This window comes from Thunnus thynnus, chromosome 6 (assembly GCF_963924715.1).
Source record: "Thunnus thynnus chromosome 6, fThuThy2.1, whole genome shotgun sequence".
Taxonomy (NCBI): Eukaryota; Metazoa; Chordata; class Actinopteri; order Scombriformes; family Scombridae; genus Thunnus; species Thunnus thynnus.
In genome coordinates, this window is record NC_089522.1 from 16,866,556 (window position 1) to 16,886,037 (window position 19,482).

General features: G+C 39.2%; 2 protein-coding genes across 5 annotated transcripts; one reads left to right on the forward strand and one right to left on the reverse strand.

Annotated features, from left to right (window-relative positions):
- The first annotated feature begins 8,557 nt into the window (after positions 1–8,557).
- On the forward strand, positions 8,558–10,667 carry tac3a (tachykinin precursor 3a). Of its 2 annotated transcripts, none has more exons than XM_067592199.1 (7): positions 8,558–8,770; positions 9,191–9,306; positions 9,405–9,501; positions 9,728–9,757; positions 9,872–9,925; positions 10,064–10,130; positions 10,428–10,667. In XM_067592199.1, the coding sequence occupies exons 1-7, from the start codon at positions 8,710–8,712 to the stop codon at positions 10,444–10,446; spliced, it is 444 nt and encodes a 147-aa protein (XP_067448300.1). In that variant the 5' UTR covers positions 8,558–8,709; the 3' UTR covers positions 10,447–10,667. The 2 variants fall into 2 exon arrangements, with proteins under 2 accessions (XP_067448300.1, XP_067448299.1); XM_067592198.1 differs by having other exon boundaries at positions 8,562–8,770; positions 9,402–9,501; positions 10,428–10,661.
- A 38-nt stretch (positions 10,668–10,705) lies between these two features.
- Positions 10,706–17,932, reverse strand: c1galt1la (core 1 synthase, glycoprotein-N-acetylgalactosamine 3-beta-galactosyltransferase 1, like a). 3 transcript variants are annotated; one of them, XM_067592195.1, is made up of 4 exons: positions 17,601–17,932; positions 15,698–15,955; positions 13,688–14,352; positions 10,706–12,112 (listed from the first exon to the last, which is right to left on the reverse strand). In XM_067592195.1, the coding sequence occupies exons 2-4, from the start codon at positions 15,906–15,908 to the stop codon at positions 11,777–11,779; spliced, it is 1,212 nt and encodes a 403-aa protein (XP_067448296.1). In that variant the 5' UTR covers positions 15,909–15,955; positions 17,601–17,932; the 3' UTR covers positions 10,706–11,776. The 3 variants fall into 3 exon arrangements, with proteins under 3 accessions (XP_067448296.1, XP_067448297.1, XP_067448298.1); XM_067592196.1 differs by lacking the exon at positions 17,601–17,932 and adding an exon at positions 16,998–17,574; XM_067592197.1 differs by lacking the exon at positions 17,601–17,932 and adding an exon at positions 16,171–16,615.
- Between the last annotated feature and the right edge of the window lie 1,550 nt (positions 17,933–19,482).

Consider the following 19,482-nt stretch of genomic DNA (forward strand, 5'->3'; position numbering starts at 1 on the left):
CATGGAGGACCTCAAAAAAGTCCAAGTAGTACATGTTCGACTATTTCTGGTTGGCTACAGTGCGTGCATGTGACCTATTCTCAGACAAGTGATGACCTTTTCTTCAGTTCATTTCCAGCCCACCATCCTCCCAGCACCAAAATGTCTTTGTATGTTATATAGATCCAGTTTCATTATCATCCCAATACTCCTGCCTCCCTGTCTACATGCTTAATTCTGAGTATTTGTTTGGCCAGAATATCCACCTGTTCATTTCCCTCCACACCAGCATGAGCAGGAACCCAAAGGAAGCGTGTAGATATACCCTTTATTTCCATCCTGTACATTATAAGGAATATTTCATTGATAATATCTGTTCTAAATGGTGATCTGCTAGATCTTATGCTTGTTAGTGCTGAAAGCCTGTCAGATGCAATAATGGTGTTATTTATTTCCTTCTCCTCTATGTTTTCTGCCTTTACATCACCAATCCACCCAAATTTATGAAATTTGTCTCACTGTGTTCCCAGCAGTCTGTTAAAACACCCTTGGCAGGATGTGTATCACATTGTCTTGCACTGGAGATTAACCCCATATGCCAGCATTAACTTCACTCTTCTGATCTTTAAAGGCATTCCTTCCATTTCCACCTGCATCACTGATACTAGAGATGTTTTGAATGATCCACTACAGATTCTCAGGGCCTGAGCTAACTTCTTGAGGTTTGATTCTGCTGCTGACATGTAAGCTACACACCCATAGTCAAAGACAGATCCCATGAGTGCCCAGTATATATTTTGTAGAGATACTCCACTTGCTCCTATATTGATGACCTGTTTACATTTGTTCTTAACTTTATCCAAATGAACATTTCATGTGAGCTTTTCGTCAAACCAAAGCCCAAGAAATCTATTAGCTTTTACTTGCTCAAGAGGTTGTTGATACAATTTTAAGGAGATGGGTGCAATTTTATGCAATCTTGAGCAACAAATTACTTGTGTTTTTGCTACACATATTTTAAATCCCCATTTACTTGCCCATTTTTCCATTTCAACTATTGCAGCTTGCATTTTCTTATTGACATAAGATAGATTGTGGCCTCTTATCCACAGAGCCCCATTATCTGCGCACAAAGATTTTCCTACGCTTTGTTCAAACTGAGAGAAGATGTCATTAATCATTATGTTCAATAACAACAGACTATATACACTACATTGCAGAGTTCCATTCTCCACTGTATACACTGGAGTATGCTGCACCTAGTGTTGTATTTTCCTGTCAAATAAAAAGTCTCTAATCCAATTATATATTTTCTCTACTGCTGATTCCCATTGACTTCTACTTGAGAAGTAGCACTTCTTCCCAGAGCATGTCATATGCCTTTTCCACATCAAAGGAGACAGCCATCACTACTTTATTGTCGGTCTGTGCTCTCCTGATGTCTGATTCAAAGCACAACACAGAATCCATTGTATTCTGACCCCTACAGAACCCACTTTGATAGGGAGACAAAAGAGCTTTACTTTCTAGGAAATATGTTCATCTTTCTGTGACCGTTCCATTTCTGACTTTTATGGCTTTGTTACAGTTGCTATTCCACCAGGGTACATTCTTGGTACATCCAGCTGCTGTACTGTTATTGTTTCCTCAGCAGACTGAATTGTTTCATTAACTAGTTCACCGTTGAATATGTTTACATCTATCTGATTCTCCTCTTGAAGTTTCATACACCTATTTGCGCTGATCTCTTGGAAAGCAGCCCAAAAAAGCATTTCAAAATGTCCATGAGCTCAAACCAAGTGCATCACAAATGTGCAGCCAGACCTCTACTTATTTATACACCCATAACACAGAGACAGCACAGCGTGTAACGTGTAGAGAAGAGCTTCAATGGCAATTCTTGCTTTGCACTTTTAATTTATTGCCTGTTTTTTACACCCTAACTTTGTGGAAAGGAAAAGGGGAACAACAGATTATGGAGAGTCCCTTGAAAGCACTTCGCTTGTGTCAGTAGCTCAACTTTATCTCAGGGGAACATCCCAAACTCCTGGAGTGATGTCCAAATAAGGAAATGTGCATCATGTACCAGGTGGATTTTTTTTTCTTCACAAAAACAAATAATTTTTTAAATATTGTTATGAAATAAATGGTTGTAAAAAACCCAAATTTGTGCTTTGCTGAATAACATATTTGGGTTCAGGCACATCCCTAGTGCTAACACCTGCTAATACACTAGATGCAAATATTGTATCAAATGTCTTTAACTGTTTCTCAGTGCAGCATTTTCATGTCAAGATACTTCTCAGCTGATTTGACAATTATTTTGTTTCTTTAATTTCAGCTTTTCTTCTGTGCTGAACAGTTGACTATCTTTGCCATAAAGGGTACAAAATCATTCTTACTTACTCTTACTCTTACAGTTTCCTCCCTCAATTTATCGCACCCTTCACATCTTCCTCTATCTTTGTTCCTAGTGTCATTTTGTCTGGGCACCTGCGTATCTCCTGAAACCTTCTTTACTGCCTCTGCATAGCTGATTCCCTGGGCAACCTTGACTCAATGCACCTCTGCCGCTCTCTTACTTACCTTGCACCCACGGTAAGCTGAACTATGTCACTCTCCACAATAACAACATTTCAGCTTTGCCCCCTCTGCACACTTGCCATACTCACAGTCTCCACCACATCTACCACACCTTTGCTTTCCTTTGCACACCGCCTCCACATGACCAAATCACTGACATGTGAAACGTCTGAGTGGTGAGGGAACATCATACATCATAACACATACAATGAAGATCTTTTCCAGAAGTCTTTCTTCATTAAAGGTACCAAGAGACTATCACATTTAATCCCATTTCTGTTTGCCTTCAGAATTGTTACCTTACTTACATTTGCATTTGTTACATTTCCTTTCACATCATCTGCTGATACATTTATCAGAATCCCCGTGACAACTCCCCAGACCTGTCACTAGGCAGAGAACATATTCATTCTGATTGCTCAGTGATCAGTGATCCATTTCTCAATATTTTAGCACTCCTTACCTCCCCGATCTTCTTACTTATAGATTTAGGTAGCTGTCTTGGATTCAAGTTTAAAAATTACTTTGTGATCTTCTCTCCTCCTTTTTACTACAGCTGCTCTCCCATCGCAATCGCTATAATCTGATTTATTCTTTTCCTTCTTTTTGTGTCTATTTTTCCTAATTATATCCCATTCTTCATAATTCCCGCCACCTACTTCCATAACTTGCCTCCTGGTGCATCACTTCCGTCTGCCATCTCCATCCAGTCACAGTCCAATGTTGCCAACCCTCACACTGCCTTTTTTAATATGGCATATATACACATCACTGCTGATTGGGTAACACCTCTGACACATCCACCAAATGAGAGAAACATACCTCAAAGTCTGTTGCACACCATTTCACTCCTTTCGACGAAACATTTCGTTCAACCTGGAAACCATAGCAAAACAGTACCCACTGTTTTCAGATTGAATGTGCCCCTGGTGTATCTGCGGGATATTAGCTTTTAACCTTGTTTATTTAAGGGACATTTTAGGACCCTTGGACATTTTGTAGTTGCCTTTTACTTCTTGTTGTTTTATTGCAATATTACCTGAGTTTCAGTGGTTTTTAAAATATTGTATATTTATGTTTAAAGTTTTGTAATAAATGATTCCTTTACTCACCTTTTAGTGTCAGCTCCTTGGTTGCCCAGTGTTGCTTTCTACCCGATCTAAAGAACCCTTAAAAGCCAATTTCCGTCCCCCTCCCCTTTACATAATTATGCAGTTGTAAATAATGAATTTGGAGCTGACAAATTAAAATATATATTCAATCTGAATAACTTACTCAGAGATTGAACAAAACTCCTGATCCCACAGGGGTCCAGTCCACACTTCAGCTTCTGAAGATTTCTCCTGTGTGGCACTACTGCGCATGTACACCGCTGAACTGTGCTTCCCCTCCAGGAACGCAGTCCACTTTACTTAAAGATCCCCTCCAGACATTATGAATCACTTTGCTGATTCAAATTGTTTTGTTCAGTTCCATTGAGAAATTTGTTGCCGCTGTCCACATCTTATTTGTCCACTTTCTTAATTTCGTAGATATGATGAAATTGTTTGTTCTTTGCTGTGTAATGCAACCATGTAGGAGAATTTAATTTAAAGCATTGTTTTACAGTACTATGTTCAGACATGATAAAGTTTTTAGTGTAAGTTCAAGCAGGAAAAATTAAAATTATTCAAATTTCTTCATTACACCAGATATCTGCCTCTCAGTTCACAAAATGTTTGAGGGCCTTTGTGTCAGCCAATTATCAACTATCTTACCTGTTATTACAGTGAATGCTGCTTCACTCTTGGTTTTTCTTCACTCCACTGCCACCAGTGTAAAGGCCCTGACACCACAATCCATTTAAACTAATGTCATAGACGGCGTCAAGATAATGCATCTGCTTTTGTTAACTCGTGGTGCCTTTCTTGACAATCAATATGTACATGGTTTCAAAGATTAGAAAACCACAGCAGACCCCTGCCTCAGTGTTTGCAGGTGTACAATGGGTCAAATGCCAACGGACAATATTCAAACTGAATGTGAAAACAAAGCTGTAAGTGGTAACAGTAGTAGCCAAAAGGTTTGGAAAATTGGCAGCAGAGTAATGACCAAATGGCAGAGGAAATGATTCTAGCATGAAGAATGAATGACCATATCTCACCATAGCAGAAGGATTGAGGCATTCAACAGTGCACTGCATATAAAAGATGTTCTGATATGACCCTGTTTAATAACAAATCTTCTAATTAAAAACCTCAAAAACAAAAAACCTCACAATGCTGCAAGTTTGTCTGGTTCGTAATGCTGCAACTCTTCAGGACAGAAAACACATTTCTAGGGTTGAGAACACAACTCAAGCGTCTGATTGCAGCCACTTTATCAACTGCAGTGCAAATAAAAGGATGTAGACAGGACAAAGTGTAATAGACACTGATTGCCACTGTGATGAGCAGGATGCTAATGTATCTTCTTATCACTAGCATAGAGTATTCTTACTGCGTGATGAGTAGGAAATAAGCAATACTGTTATTGACCAAAACAGTCCCCCAGTGTTAAAATAAGAGAGCTTCAATAGCCTAAACAGCATCAGTGTCTCATTTTCTACCACAGGCCTCAGTGCCAACTTCTGTCATTGAGAGAAGATTAAAGAGGACAAAAAACCTTTTGACAAGGGGAGAGCAGAAAAACACTTTGGAGCTCTTTGGAAAACATTGAAAAACAAGAATGTGTTTTGGTTTAGCAACACCACAGCTCACAGTTTCACATACCAATCACAGCCTAATGCAAATAGACTTTCAAAGCATATCAGCATCCATGCCAGTATTAAAGAAACAGCCTTCAAATTAACATTTAGATAGAAGTGACATTCAGGACCTCACGAGTGAGAGATCAGGGAGGAGTGGGTGTAATAAAAAAACTGCATCCATCAAAGTCATTTTGCATGCCCTGAAGAAAAGTATAAAGGGGTCTGAGTTAAATTCCCCCCATTAGATAAGAGCCCATTAACTCAATTATTGACAGGTATGTCTTGTGATCTATGGAGGGGCCTGGAATCATCTAGATCTACTTATTTTAGACCTCATGTCGCCACAAGCAACAGCAAACAGCAGGGATGGCCACTGAGTGTGTGAACAACTGTTTTGCTGTTACTGTGTTCACACATGCAGAATCCCCTTTGGACTTATTGGCCAGAGATTCCAAGCTGTGCATCCTATACACAAATATAGCTAAAGCTACACCCTGCAATTTCTACACACATGCTTTGCAATCTCACCATGTTCTCTCACCCTCACACACTCTCCTTTTCTGCCTCCTTTCTTTCATAACATCTCTCCCATATAAGGGCTATGGCGTCACTGTCCCCTCTCAACTCCAGGGTGGAACTTACTTTATCTTCTCCCTCCCAGGCCATGAAAGCCTGCACAAATGGATGATTGGCAGCTCCATTAGAGAGACAGGAGAGGAATAACAGCATGACTGTACTTCAGGCCCTAACTGCTGCTCTCCTCCACCAGATGCAAAAATACACAGAGGAGGGAAGGTATATTTTCATGTCCTTACATGGGCCTCCAAACAAAAAGGAACTGCCATGTCTTTTCAGGGTTATGTGGTTAACTCTGTGTGGCCTTCAAACAACAACATGATGTGCCCACAAAGTCACATACACACATATATATATTTTTTCTGTCTCAATGTGAGTCCTTTTTTTAATATTTTCCCTCTCTGTTTTGTTCTTTACTCTATGTGTTCCACAGCAAGGTTATCTCAATCTATTCAGCCAATTAATTCAATAATTTGGTACAGGAAAAGCAAAATTATTAAATGAAAGTGTTTAACTAGGTAGGGAGATTTAAAGATGCTGACATTCAGACAACCTGCTCTTTACACAAATGCAGCTAAATATTTAAGGAACATTGAGAATGATGAAGCAAGACGACCATAATTCCCATTTTATAACATTTAACCCTTGCAAAGGAAGTTTTAAGTGTTTTAAAGTGGCCAGCTGCCTGATCATCACGCTGATTAAGTAGTAGACCTCAACATGCCACATGCGTAAGGAAGGACACACACTTTCATACGCATTTATATTAATTGAGCTCAGTATGAAGCTGAGCTATGTCTTGTCTTCTCTCATACTGGTCCACCTATAGCCAACTTGGCTCACCTGCTGTTACTGAGCCAAGCGTGAACATCCTGCTGACCTGTCAGGCCGAGATATTGTCCAATCATCTTCACAACTGTCTGCAGCTCTGAGGGGAGCTCCTACATAGAAAGGATGTGACAGTTTTCATCATGAGTGCAGGTACAAGAGTAGACTGACATCCAAATGCAATACAGCAGAGGGTCCATGTCTAATTATTCAGTCCACAGGGTATGTGACTACCTGTGATGTATAGCAGGACATCCATCTTGCCCTGCAGCACATCCAACCCAATATCCACTCACCTTTCTGCTGGATGAGAGGCTTCCCCTGCCATGGCATGTTGCGGATAAATAGCCCCTAGCAGTCTTTCCCTGTGCTCTCTTTTAATCCAAAAACAGGGTCGCTTTGATTACCAAGGGGGATAAAAACACTCATCAATAATGTAAAAATGCAATTAATGACTTCCCCACTTCTGTTAGATCTCCCATCCCCAACCCCTGCACTGCCGCAATCCCCTCATCTCACTCTGACGCTACTACATACAGGAACAGGACAAATATGGAAATGGGAAGTCATTACTAAAACATAGCAGTGTTAACCTTTTGTGAAATGCACATTTTGGATTTTTGCCTGATGCTTTGTTGTTGGTGTCATACCCTCCTCTATCAGGTCTCAGTCTCCAGAGGCCACGGCCATTGATATCTGCAGTAAATCCTCCTACTTGGTTTACAGCTATGATCTCAAACTTTGATTTACTGAAATATTCATGCTTGTTTGCATTCTGAATGGATGCACAAACACCAAAGTGTAATTGCTTGTGTAATTGCAAGAAAAATTATAGGTTTGGTATGAGCACTAAATTTGAGTTGTTTTTAACTGCTGCTGATGTAGAGAAAATACTTTTTCCATGATATACATAAATATCTTTTCAGGATTCACATAAATATTTAATGTTATTCACCAGCCTATGATTGATTGATAGTAAATTATATCTATACTACGATGCCAGATCAACTCAATCATGTGCTGCTTGCAGGTAAAAAAAAAAAAAAAAAGTCACACTCTCTGCTTGTACAAGTTACAAGACATTTCATCTCAGCACCTGTCAGAGCTGTTTAAGAGAGGATTTAGCAGTCATGAAAACATTCGCAAGTGACCCTCAGAATCATGTGTTACTCATTGTGACAATATTGGTGTGAAAATGTGTCTGTCCAAACAACACGTGTCTTGATTTTAGTCATGTGAACTCTGCTTGTCTGTGCGTGCACTGGCTGAACTGAGAATATCAACATTTACTTCTTCATTTTTTCATTTTGTATGTAATAAAAACACTACACACAATAAGTTTGTCACTGTGTCAAAAATATATTTTAATTTCTATTTAAAATAATTTAGTATGGTGGGAAATAAGATTTTTATCCCATTGACCTGCTCATAGGCGAACAAACGTTTTGGTTTTAATTTACATTTTGTGTATGAGTGGGTATTGGGCAGTCAGTTACAAACACACAGCTGCAGCCCATCTAGTCACATACATCACCATCTTCTTCTGTGACATGAAGAGGCAGCTGCTATCTTCATAATGACTTCCTAAAAAGATTAGTATCTGTACAGTGACCATGTCAACTGGTCAATGGAGTGGAAAGACACCTAGAGGAGCATGTGACCACGATTGCAATATGATCAGCTACAAGATTAGTTACTTCTTCCCTTCTTAGTCAAAGCCAACTGTGTTGGTGGAGCCTAAAAGTCCCAGATGTCCACAAACCTATGTCCTCGTGACGTTATTTTGGAGGTGTGTGTGTGTGTGTGCGTGCGTGTTAGGGGTGGGGGGGTGGGGACAAAAACTCTCAGCATCATGACCATCAATGAGTAGGCTACGTAGCTTTCAGCACAACGTGATATAAGACCTGATACTCCACCTACGCTCCAGTTGCTGATTGGCGTTACGCAGGTATCCAGCTATTATTTATTACCCCCAAAGCGTGGACGCCTCATTTTTCCTGACCGGATCTCACTGCATGATATATCTGTTCCAGCGCACGCAGCTGATTCTTTCATTATCTGCTCGACAGAAAACAGGTAAAGAAAATAACACACCTTTAAATGCTTGAAGGCTTAGATATTTATTCTATTTTCAACAGTTGTCTTCTTCATTTATGAAGAAGTGGATTTGAGGCTTACCATGACTTTTTGGAGAGGGAACACACAAGAAGACGGCGTGAAATGATTGATGTCATGTTTTCATGTTTTTTTTTTTTTTCTTTTCTGGATATATATACAAACAAAACCCAATTTATTGATTACAATGAAAATAAGTTTCCTAAACTCTATCTTGTAAACCTTATATCGCGCGCTTTTACGCAACACTTGCGCAGCTTATTATGCGCAAAAGGTATCTTTGATTCCTTGATACTTTTTTTAAAGCCTATATCCAGCAATGAATTTGCCACTGAGATAATAACCTTGCATGACGGAATAAATATAATTATTCTCGCACAGGTGGTGCTGAGAAAATGGGGAGAGGTTTGCTGCTGGTGACTCTGTTCCTCATCATGAAACTTCAATACAGCCAGTCCAGATGCGAAGAGCCCGGATCGCGCAGATCAACTTCAGATGTAGGTTTCCTGGAGCGTCATGGCCAAGCTGATTTTAAGATCAGACATTTTGACAAACACTGATTCCTTTTTCCCCTTTTCTCTCATAATTGCAGCAGACCCTAGGTGTGGATAACCCCAAGCGGAACATTCTGAAGAGGTACAACGATTTGGATTATGACAGCTTTGTGGGTCTGATGGGCAGAAGAAATGCTGGTGAGTCTTCACGACTGATAGAGCCCACTGATTAAATTCATACAAGTTTATAACAATAATAATAAAAGGACTAATATAGTAATGTTAAAAACTGAAAAAAACAAGGAGAAATGGCATTAGACTTTGTGTATTAAAATCTGGCCCTTTCTCAGATCAGGTAATTATCATCATTTGATCAGGATTGTTTCATAAAACTGTTTTTCCTTCTCTATTTTATTTCTATCAGATACAAACGCTGTACAAGCACCACAAAAAAGTAAGACATTCATGATTTAAAAATGATCTGATGAAGTGCTTGACTTTTTTTTAAAAAATCTTTGAAATCACTGTAAAACACAGCAGTAAATGGTTCTGTTTCTTCTCATTATAGGGGAAATGCAAGATATTTTTGTTGGTCTCATGGGAAGGAGAAACTCAGAGCCTGGTGAGTGTGATAATTCATGCATGTTTTAACTCACAACAGCCCTGCTGGCCTTTGTGGGAATTCAGATTCAGATTTCAAGTGTTCATCATATGGGCAATATATCTTTATGGAACTCTCTTGTAATATCTGCTCTCACAGATAATGGTCCCTGGAGGAGAGAGTACCCAGAGAGGAGAGGCATTTTTCTCAACAAGTGCAGGCTGAGGTGAGTGCCTTTTCTCTTTCACTGAGCCGATGGAACATCACTAATTCTCCTCTGCTTGGAATACAAAGTTAACACTCAACCTGGCTAATAAAAGATAAAACCATATTGAACAGAAGAGATTTCTGTATTTTTTTAAGATTCCCTTTGTATGCAAACCAACATGCAATTTCTAAAAAGTAAATCTAAGTTCTCCTTATTTTTACTGTGTAGTAAACCATTGATTATATATATTTAAAATACACAAGTGTAGGAATTATACTGATTATAAACATGTGTGGTGTATGTGTTTTGTTGCAGGTTTCTTCAGGGGCTGTAGACATTCATACTGAAGCTATGTTCATCTGGCTACAATGAAAAAAGATCACAGAGAACACAAACAATGAACTACATGCCTGATGGAAACAACTGAACAGATTCGATTCACACTGTAAACCTGCCAGCTGGCTAATGAAAGTGACCATAAACTACACAGATTGTATTTGTTTTATCTGAAGAGAAACATAATTAGAGGTGACAGTTGATGCATTCTATTTCTTTATCATGCTATTCTTTTTCTTCAAAGTTCAAAATAAACATAATTTTTTTATACATAATTTATTCATTTAAAATGTTGGTGCATTTTTCTGCAGCTGTTTATGAGTGATTCTTAGAGCTCAGCTCTAGTGCAGACAGTAATGTTCAATCACACCTGCTACAATGTTTACTGTTGGGTTGTATAAAATTACTTCACAAGAGGGATTAATTTGAGTTTACTATAATACTGTGTTCACCCGAAGCTACAGTGTTCTCAAACAGAAGCACACAAGGGGTTTCAAGTATGCGCCTCTACATCAGAGCATCTCATATCAGTCAAAAGATAAAAAGAAAATACATTTTTCACAAAACAGTTTCTTGCTGAAACAAACACTGCATCGCTGCTGGCTGAGGATTTAGTCTGCAATAAATACTGCACTGCGAGAGGATTTAAAAATTAAATTAAAATGTTAAGACAAAATGTAGAAAGAGAAACAAACGCTTAAACATTTGTACAGACATCTTTGCATGTTGTTTCAGAAAAGCCCAGAAAAACATTAAATAATAAAACTGTGGCCACAAAAAAAGAGGCAAAACACTGAGAAGTTGTTACAGACACGTCTGTTTGTTGCTGCTCTATATTTCAAGGAAAGATTATGAATACAGTGTGATAAAAACCTTTGAATACAACTGTTCCTGTATTATTGGCTCAGATCGTAAACTCTTCTTGCATCACTCCAAGCTCACTTCTGGGACTGCGTGACATCATAAATCTATAAATGCACATACGGATGATGTCAAAATGTAATGAAACTAAACCAAGTGTTTATCTTGTTCAAATATAGCAAAGCCACCCGGAGCTGCCACTGAATCATATTCCAATTTTAACCACTCACTGCTTGCAATTACAGTGTCATACTGACTGGAATATACTGTGATTGGATCAAGGAAGCCCTGTCAGAGAAAAACACTAGTTATCCATACAGCATTGGGCGAAGCAATTCTCTGGCATATACATCATACTACAGCTCCTATCACCAATTAATTGAGTGAAAATGGCCCTAACTGTTCTTGATGTAGATTCAATCAGACACGTCTCAGTTAAAACATTCAGCCACAGCAGAATCACAGAGTCAGTGTTGTGTGGCTGCAGTCCTGTTCTCAGTGAGGCGTGAGTTCAAATGATCTTTTTCCTCTTTCTCTGTCTCTGCTTTGGTTTGGTTTATACTAACAGAGAAGGCTGCAGTTACATGACTTCTTCCGTCTGTCACTCCTTGAACTCCTTTGAGTCCAACCATCACGGCTGTATGTGAGAGTGAGCCGGGGCTCACACCGAGGCGTACGGAGGGCCGGTAGCGTGGCCTGTAACCGTGCGCTCTCAGGTGATAGGTGTAATACTCCAGTGTGTACATCAGTTCTGCTTCCACATAATGGAACGATACTGCCAGGTCAGAGCAGCACTGTGGACCCTGAGGAAGAATAACACACAGACCAAACATGCAGACACACACATAGTGCAACAATGTTATAACACTTGACAGTTGGTAGCATTTTAGCGTTATAATTCTTAGACATACACCATCCCATTCCCTTGAATGAGAAAGTGTGTCCAAATTTTTGACTGGTACTGTATACACAAAAAAACCTTTTGTTGTAAGAGTAGCAACTGAAAAGTCTATGAAAAATCCAATTTCAACAACTTCATCTATTAAAGAAAGAGAAAGAAACGAATGCAATGGAAATACTTTCTCCATTTTATGAAGGACAAACACTAACTATTCCAGTGGCATGAGGAGCCCAACAACAGCTGAAATTGTCAAGGTTACTAGTACCAATTTACTGGAAAATAATAGAAATTGATCTGTTTTTGTATGAAAAATGCTACATGTAGCACATCTCACATTTTCTAACATGTACAGTACAACTCACAAATATATAATTTTATTTTTTCAAACAGCTGTCACTGAAGTTTTAGCAAACATTACTCAAACAGGAGTAAATAGTGGACTTGTTGGGGACTATTTTCAGCAGTGGATTAATACACATTTGGTAAGCTAGTTAGTATTTTCAGCAGCAGGATGTAGTATGTGAGATTGACTCAAAATAAACTACAGTGCCCGTGTTCATCGTGATGAAGGATGCTACTCAAGGCTTGTTCTTGTTAGTATGAATAATGTTGTTTCTGGTCTTTTTGTTTTTGTTCACAATGAGAAGAATATATATCACCATCCTTATTCTTTAACTCTTCAAGCTGTCATATGATGACAGTTCTGAAATCACAAATTTCCATTTGTACAGTCTGATAAAAACATAATTACTTTAATATTAAACGTAGATTTGTTTTCGTGTTTCCATTTCAAAGACAGGGGACAAAGTGGCTACATAAGCTGGCAGTCACTCTCTGACAGGATCAGTAATGGATCTGTCTCATTTTAATTGCAAAGCAAGATAAATTAGTTGCATCATCAGCAACAAATTGAGCAATTTTCCTTTTGTTGACAGGACATTGTCTATGCTGCAGACATCTACTTTAAAATGAACTCATCTCTATTTAAATCCTCTAGTTCTATGCAGGGGTCAAGTGCGGAATTCGAATGTGCAGATAATCACAAATTCATATATTTTGTTATTATCCCTCTGATGAATCATTTATACCAAAACCTACATTTTGTTGAATTCATCAAAAGAAAACACACAGTATATTGCGCACTACTCACTTTCAGTTCGGTTACAAAGTAGGTTCCTACTATATATTTTAAAATGAAGAATAATTGTCTCACTTTAAGTGCAGTTGTACGCTAATGATATTAAAGGATTTTCTACTAACCTGACTTGCCCCTTTCCAATGAGGCTAATCCACTCACAGGATGTCTTTCTTGCCAAGGGACTGTTCATTAACCACCTTGTGCTTTTAGTAATGGTGCCTTGAGCACAGTTAAGATTGATGTTGATTTCTTTGATTCTGAAGTGTTTACCAACCCATAGTACCATTTCACAGCACTGAACGATGTGACTAGCTCATAAATAAAACAGAGGGGACTTGCCTCAACAATTGGGTAGTAACAGTAGCTCCAGTACCAGAAGCTCTTGGAGAACTTGCCAGTTAGATGGTGCTCTGGCACAAACGGGTGAAAAGTTTCTCGATGCAAAGTATCTCTGGAGTCCCCAGCCAGGACGCCCATCTTCTCCAAACACTGCCCCAGTGCTAGATCTTCTACAGGGGTGGTGTGTGTGCAAACCTTGGTCCGAAAACCTTCCACAAATCTCTTGAGGGCTTCTTTGCTAAGCACATAGCCTGCCCCTCCACTCATGTAACCTTGCTTGGTATAAGGCTTGAAGCGTTTGCCAAAGTAGATGGGTTCATCAGGGGTGTGGTTGGACAGAATCCAGCGAAGGTTGTCCACCACCACATAGGTATCATCGTCTGCTTTTAAGAACCAGTCTGCTTCATTCGCGTGGTGCTCATAGACATAATGGAAGGCTCGAATGGTCTTCCAGTAGAGCTGGTCACGTCCCTCCTTAGTGCCCAGGCCCACAGTGGGGAAGTCTGGGTCCTCCACAGAGCTCATGAATACCACCACATTGCAGTGCCGACTCCAGGTGGCCCTGACATGGCGGGCCCTGCTCTGCAGGTTATACGGCCCTGTCATCACCCAGCAGAGAACGCGGACATTCTGGTACAACGTATCTGCCACCCGGCTGTCTTCATCTAGAGAGACACAGAAAACAGTACTGTAAAATCCACTTAAGGACATATTTATATTTGGTAAATTGTTGTTATTATATGTTATATATGTTCAGGTATTACTGTACATACAACTGTTATTATTCATATTGAATAGTGTTGTGTAATAGGTGAACTATTGTTAGAATACAGGTGTATACATTATTATTATTTATGATAATAAATATTTGTTTATATTTTTATATTAAGGAGAGTGTTGTTACGTTGTCTAGTGTATATGTGTAAAGAAGTTTAGGAACAACGCGGTGCTAGTAAAATGTAGAGAAGTTTGCCAAATCTTGGATCAAAACAAGTTTTTGACTGTGTCATAGTGTGTCTTATAGTGTAACATTGTGTAAATTGGAATAGAACATCAAGTTGATAATGGACCAGGGTGAGATCTAACTTTTGGACAAGCATTGCCTTTGGCCTTCTTGGACTGTGCAGTACACATGAAAGTCGACAGAAGCCTTCACAATGAAGTATAAAGGAAACCCCGAGAGACAAACAATATTTCCTTTTTATGTGTCCCCAAGTACAAAAGTGAAGAAGCTCAAACACTTCTGGAAAGTCTTAAAAGCTTGTGGCTACCTAGACTAGCCGTTTGCAACAGCAACAAGATCCGGTAAGAACATCACAACAACAGGTGGTGAAGTAAAGAAGAACAGACGCAGCAACACTGTCATCCTATACATTGCTGGAGTATCTCAGGTGAATCTTCAACAAGCACTGCATCCTTGTGTTTTTCAACCACAACAACACACTGAGACAGAAGCCTGTCCACTCTAACAACCACACATCCAAACATAAGCAATGTAGTACATGCAGTCCAATGCAGTGAGCAATGCACACACATATATATCAGGGAGACAAAACATGCATGTCCCAACACAAGGAGGGCCAACTCCTCAGGTCAAGACTAAGCAGTCTACCTACATCTGAAACACAAGGGACACTCCTTTGAGAACAGCAATATACACATACTGGACAGAGAAAAGAAGAGGTGGTGTAATACCCATTCACACCTTGACACTTGTGACTAACACTCAAAAATGACAGCCAGGTGGACTAAAAACCCACATGTGACTCTCAAAGTGTGAACAGAGGTTAAATGTCTGAAACCCACCAGTCAGTCAGAACTTTGATAACAAATCCAATGAGTTCAACCAAACAAGAAATAAACACTGTTATCTGTATTAAAGATATGTAAGGATATGTCAAAAGATGTAAGGTTATGTCTAAATACTGAAGAAAAAAAATCCTATTCATCACCCCATACATGTTAAATTATTTTATCTCTAGAAGACCGGTGTGTATGAGTGTAACGCACCTGCATGGTGAGGGTGGAGCAGGTTGATGAGAGCAGCACCTTCCTTCCTCCAGCTGGTTGGCCTCTCTCCCACCACTGTGGCTTTCTCCTGAGCCTCTGACAGCACCGGGTAGCTCCTCTCATACCACACCTGGCGCAGGAAGAAATAGATGCTGCAGGCCCCCACCAAGAAGCCCAGGGAGAAGGCCCATCTGGAGCTGGGGCCCTTCATGGTGACACTGGAGCCTCTAGCACTGTGATGTCCCAGTTACAGCATGTCTACATGGAACCACAAGACACCAGGATTGATTTAATACAGGCCAATAACAAATATTTTCATTATCGATTAATGTTGTTGATTATTTTCTAAATGAATAGTTGATTGGTCTGTAAAATGTCAGAAAATGGTGAAAAATGATGATCTCTGTCTCCCAAAGCCCAAGATGCAACCTAAAATGTGTAAGATAGCAGCAACTAAAACAGCTCCTGCCTACCTGAACTCCCTCATTCAGGTCTACTCTCCCTCCCGCTCACTACGCTCTGCCAATGAAAGGCGCCTGGTACCTTGACTCTTCTCCTCTGTAGTTCCCCGGTGGTGGAACAAGTTACCAAACTCTTTTCGATCTGCAAAGTCCTTCTCAATCTTTAAGAAAAGACTAAAGACATGGCTCCTTCTCTACCTTCAGTCTTTCTGGACTGAAGAAAAATGCTAAGAGAATTTTAACATTTTTTCTTAATTAATTTTCTGTCGCTCAACTACTCGATTAATAGACTAATCATTACAGCTCTAATTTAATGTAGAGTCAAAACCTGAAATTTTTTTTTAGCTGATTTTATGTAGCTGCCCATTTAATTGTGTTATGTAATCATTAACAGACAAGTAGTTAGTTTTAAAGATGAGTGTTATTAGAACTTTCCAAGTATCCTAAATATTATTTTACAAATACTGTGTCAAGTAAGGCCATAATCTCCAATGGTGTTTGCACAGCGAGTTTTTGATGTGTGCATAAATGAAAAGATGTTGTGAGCTATTAGTACACTCTGTTATCTTTAAAACATATTGGAAACACTTTTCACTTTTCAGACCCAGATTAAAACACATTTTAAGAATTTCTCCATGGAGCCTAATCACTGACAGCCACATTCACAGGGACAATTTGCCTTAAAATCTAAGACAATCAGACAACTGTCTCAGTAATATGGCAATCAAAGCATCTAAACGTGGCATTTACTGGAGTCAATCCACAAACACTGAACTAGTAACTGATCCTATGGACTTTTTCATGTCAAACCAAAATTATTTTACTTGAATAGGACTTACTGTAAATCCGTGTCCCGGTAAAAATGTTGTCAAAGTGATTTGTCCCACTAATCACTATCTGTTGAGACGCTTCAGGATTTGTCTGGATGATATTATGCCTTCTTTTTCTGTTAAGCTTAAAGAGAGACTGGTTTAAACTCAACACATTTGAATTCAGTGTTGGAGATGTCATATGGATGTGGACTTCTGGTTCTTTGTGCACATTGATTCCACACTCGATATAGTGTCAAAGCCAAAAATGTTTGCATTTGAGTCCATCTGTTGCCTCACAGATGAGGTTAAAGACCTCAAAACTGACGCAGATGTTAACGATTAACATGGCGAGAGCAGGTTTGGGCAGAATTGTGCTCTCTTATCACTGCTTCCCTGCATTACCCTGACGATTAATAACATGAGGCGACAACCCAGTTCGCAGCATTTCATCCTACCAAAAACACATGACAGACTGCTGTGACAGCGAAATAAGGCCATGTGGAAACAAGATCCCCCTTTAAAAATCTGCTGAAATGCTCCCATAGCTCACAGCCGCAGCTTTGTGTATACCACCGGTCAGCAGGAACATATTTAATTGTAGCTCTACACCCGTTTGTGTGTGTTATTTACCTTTGCTGGGGGGGTCAGTCATTTGTGATCACGATATGCTTGCAACTCCTTAAGCAGCGAAATATTTCCCGTTTGGAAAACGGCACGAGCCTACAGTATACTGTCATATCGTCACGTATTGGTCATATTCATCCGATGTGTTGTCGGTGCCTATTTTGCGCCACCAAAATAATAAGATGATTAGTAGGAGGAAAGCTACTGTACAGATTTACATTCTCCAGCATCACGGGATAAGCTCTGAAAATGCGGTCTGTCATTGGCTGGCTGCCGGTGACGTGTGGAGGAGGCAGCCTTTCACGTCTTGAAATCATGGATGTTTATGTATTAACGGAAATTAACTGAGTTTAATTTACACCTGTTTTTAAAAAAAAATCATTTTAATGTCTAATTTTGAGAGGCAAAGCGCAAGAGAGAAAATTAGATAAAGGTGTTCCTCTATCAATCATGACCACTAGGTGTCACCCTAAACCAGCTTAATAGACACTAGACACGATGAATCAGTGTTGCACACATGCAGTCAAGAGATGTGCACAGTGTCACATGAAGACAAGATTGATATGTACTTCCATATGAGCAGAAGTGAACTAAGAAACAAACAGCGAAACAAAACAATAATAAATACGGACAAATGGCATCATCTCAACACTACCAATAAGATGCACAAAAAAGACAACTGACTGAAAATAGGCTACTGAAATAGTTCAGTATTAACCGGTGCAGTTGAGCTACATGGAACAAGTAATGGAGGGGAGTGGTCAAATATTTAGGACGTCACAGACAGGGTGACCATTATAGTACATACACTGCACGAATTATAGTACAGAAAAGTTAGACTCTAAACTTGTACAGTATACAGAACCTCTTGAGCACCAAAATACAGATGGCCCATGTTCACATCAAAAAAATTCAACTTTTGACTTTCGACTCCACAGCCCTCTTCTTCAAATGTGGCTTGACTATTTCAGACAAACATGCTGTTATCAGGCTAAAAAAAATCCTGTGAATACTCATCCAGATTATTAGTTTTTTAGTTAAGTTTGAGAAATGATTTGCTGATCCTAGATGAAGTTATAAAAGGGAAAAAATGAGTAGAGAGTTGAAGCCATGATCAGCATTATTATGAATGGCTGAGTGCTGATCATGTGACTGCTGTTAGATGACGTAGGTGTGTTGGGAAGCCTTCTAGCATGCTCTGGGCCAATAGATTCTTGGACATTAGCCTCTTTTTTAAGATGTGTGTTCCTGCATTGTTACCGCTGTTATTTAGTTCTACATTGTGCTCCATAATGTTTCTACTGTTAGATATTACCAGTGAATGTGGTCACACTGCAAGTGATATTGGGTGCATGATTAGTATCGTTTTCCTCATTGAACATACAAGGGACTTTTAAGTGATAATTATATGCCTGGTCTGAAAATGTAACCTTATTAAAAAATGCCAAAGAGCAGCTATAATTACTCTAACAGATTTCAGCAAGCAGTTTTGGTCATGATCTGAATCACAAGTAAACTTTACTTCACTTTGAAGAGTAACAAGCCTAAAGAGTTGGGAAGCACTATCCTATATGATACTCAGTTTTGTTTTTATTCTTAAATTCCAGTGAAGTAAATTACATGAACATAGTGAGCCATCAGAAGTCCACTGCCTCCTTGTTCTAGGCTGGAAATATAAACTCTGAGAATGTTAATCTGAAGTTTTTGAAAAAAACAGTATTTGAAAACCAACTAAGTTCAGACATTCACTCTATATCTTAATGGGGACATTCCCACCTAAGATTTACTTATAGTCTTGAATTTAAGCTTATAGAAATGTGTAAAAAGTTAATTTACTTTTAACTGAAGATATTCCATTAGTTTTGTACCTTTTACAATCAGCCAAGCA

What these genes read in the sequence shown, in the direction of transcription:
- tac3a (XM_067592198.1), top strand. Translation starts at nt 8,710, where the DNA reads ATGATATATCTGTTCCAGCGCACGCAGCTGATTCTTTCATTATCTGCT. An exon ending in GATGGGCAGAAGAAATGCTG is followed by an intron (nt 9,502 to 9,727) that starts GTGAGTCTTCAC and finishes TATTTCTATCAG; the next exon opens with ATACAAACGCTGTACAAGCA. An exon ending in TGTACAAGCACCACAAAAAA is followed by an intron (nt 9,758 to 9,871) that starts GTAAGACATTCA and finishes TTCTCATTATAG; the next exon opens with GGGAAATGCAAGATATTTTT.
- c1galt1la (XM_067592195.1), bottom strand. Translation starts at nt 15,908, where the DNA reads ATGAAGGGCCCCAGCTCCAGATGGGCCTTCTCCCTGGGCTTCTTGGTG. An exon ending in GCTCCACCCTCACCATGCAG is followed by an intron (nt 14,353 to 15,697) that starts GTGCGTTACACT and finishes GTGTCTCTCTAG; the next exon opens with ATGAAGACAGCCGGGTGGCA. An exon ending in GTTACTACCCAATTGTTGAG is followed by an intron (nt 12,113 to 13,687) that starts GCAAGTCCCCTC and finishes ATTCTTCCTCAG; the next exon opens with GGTCCACAGTGCTGCTCTGA.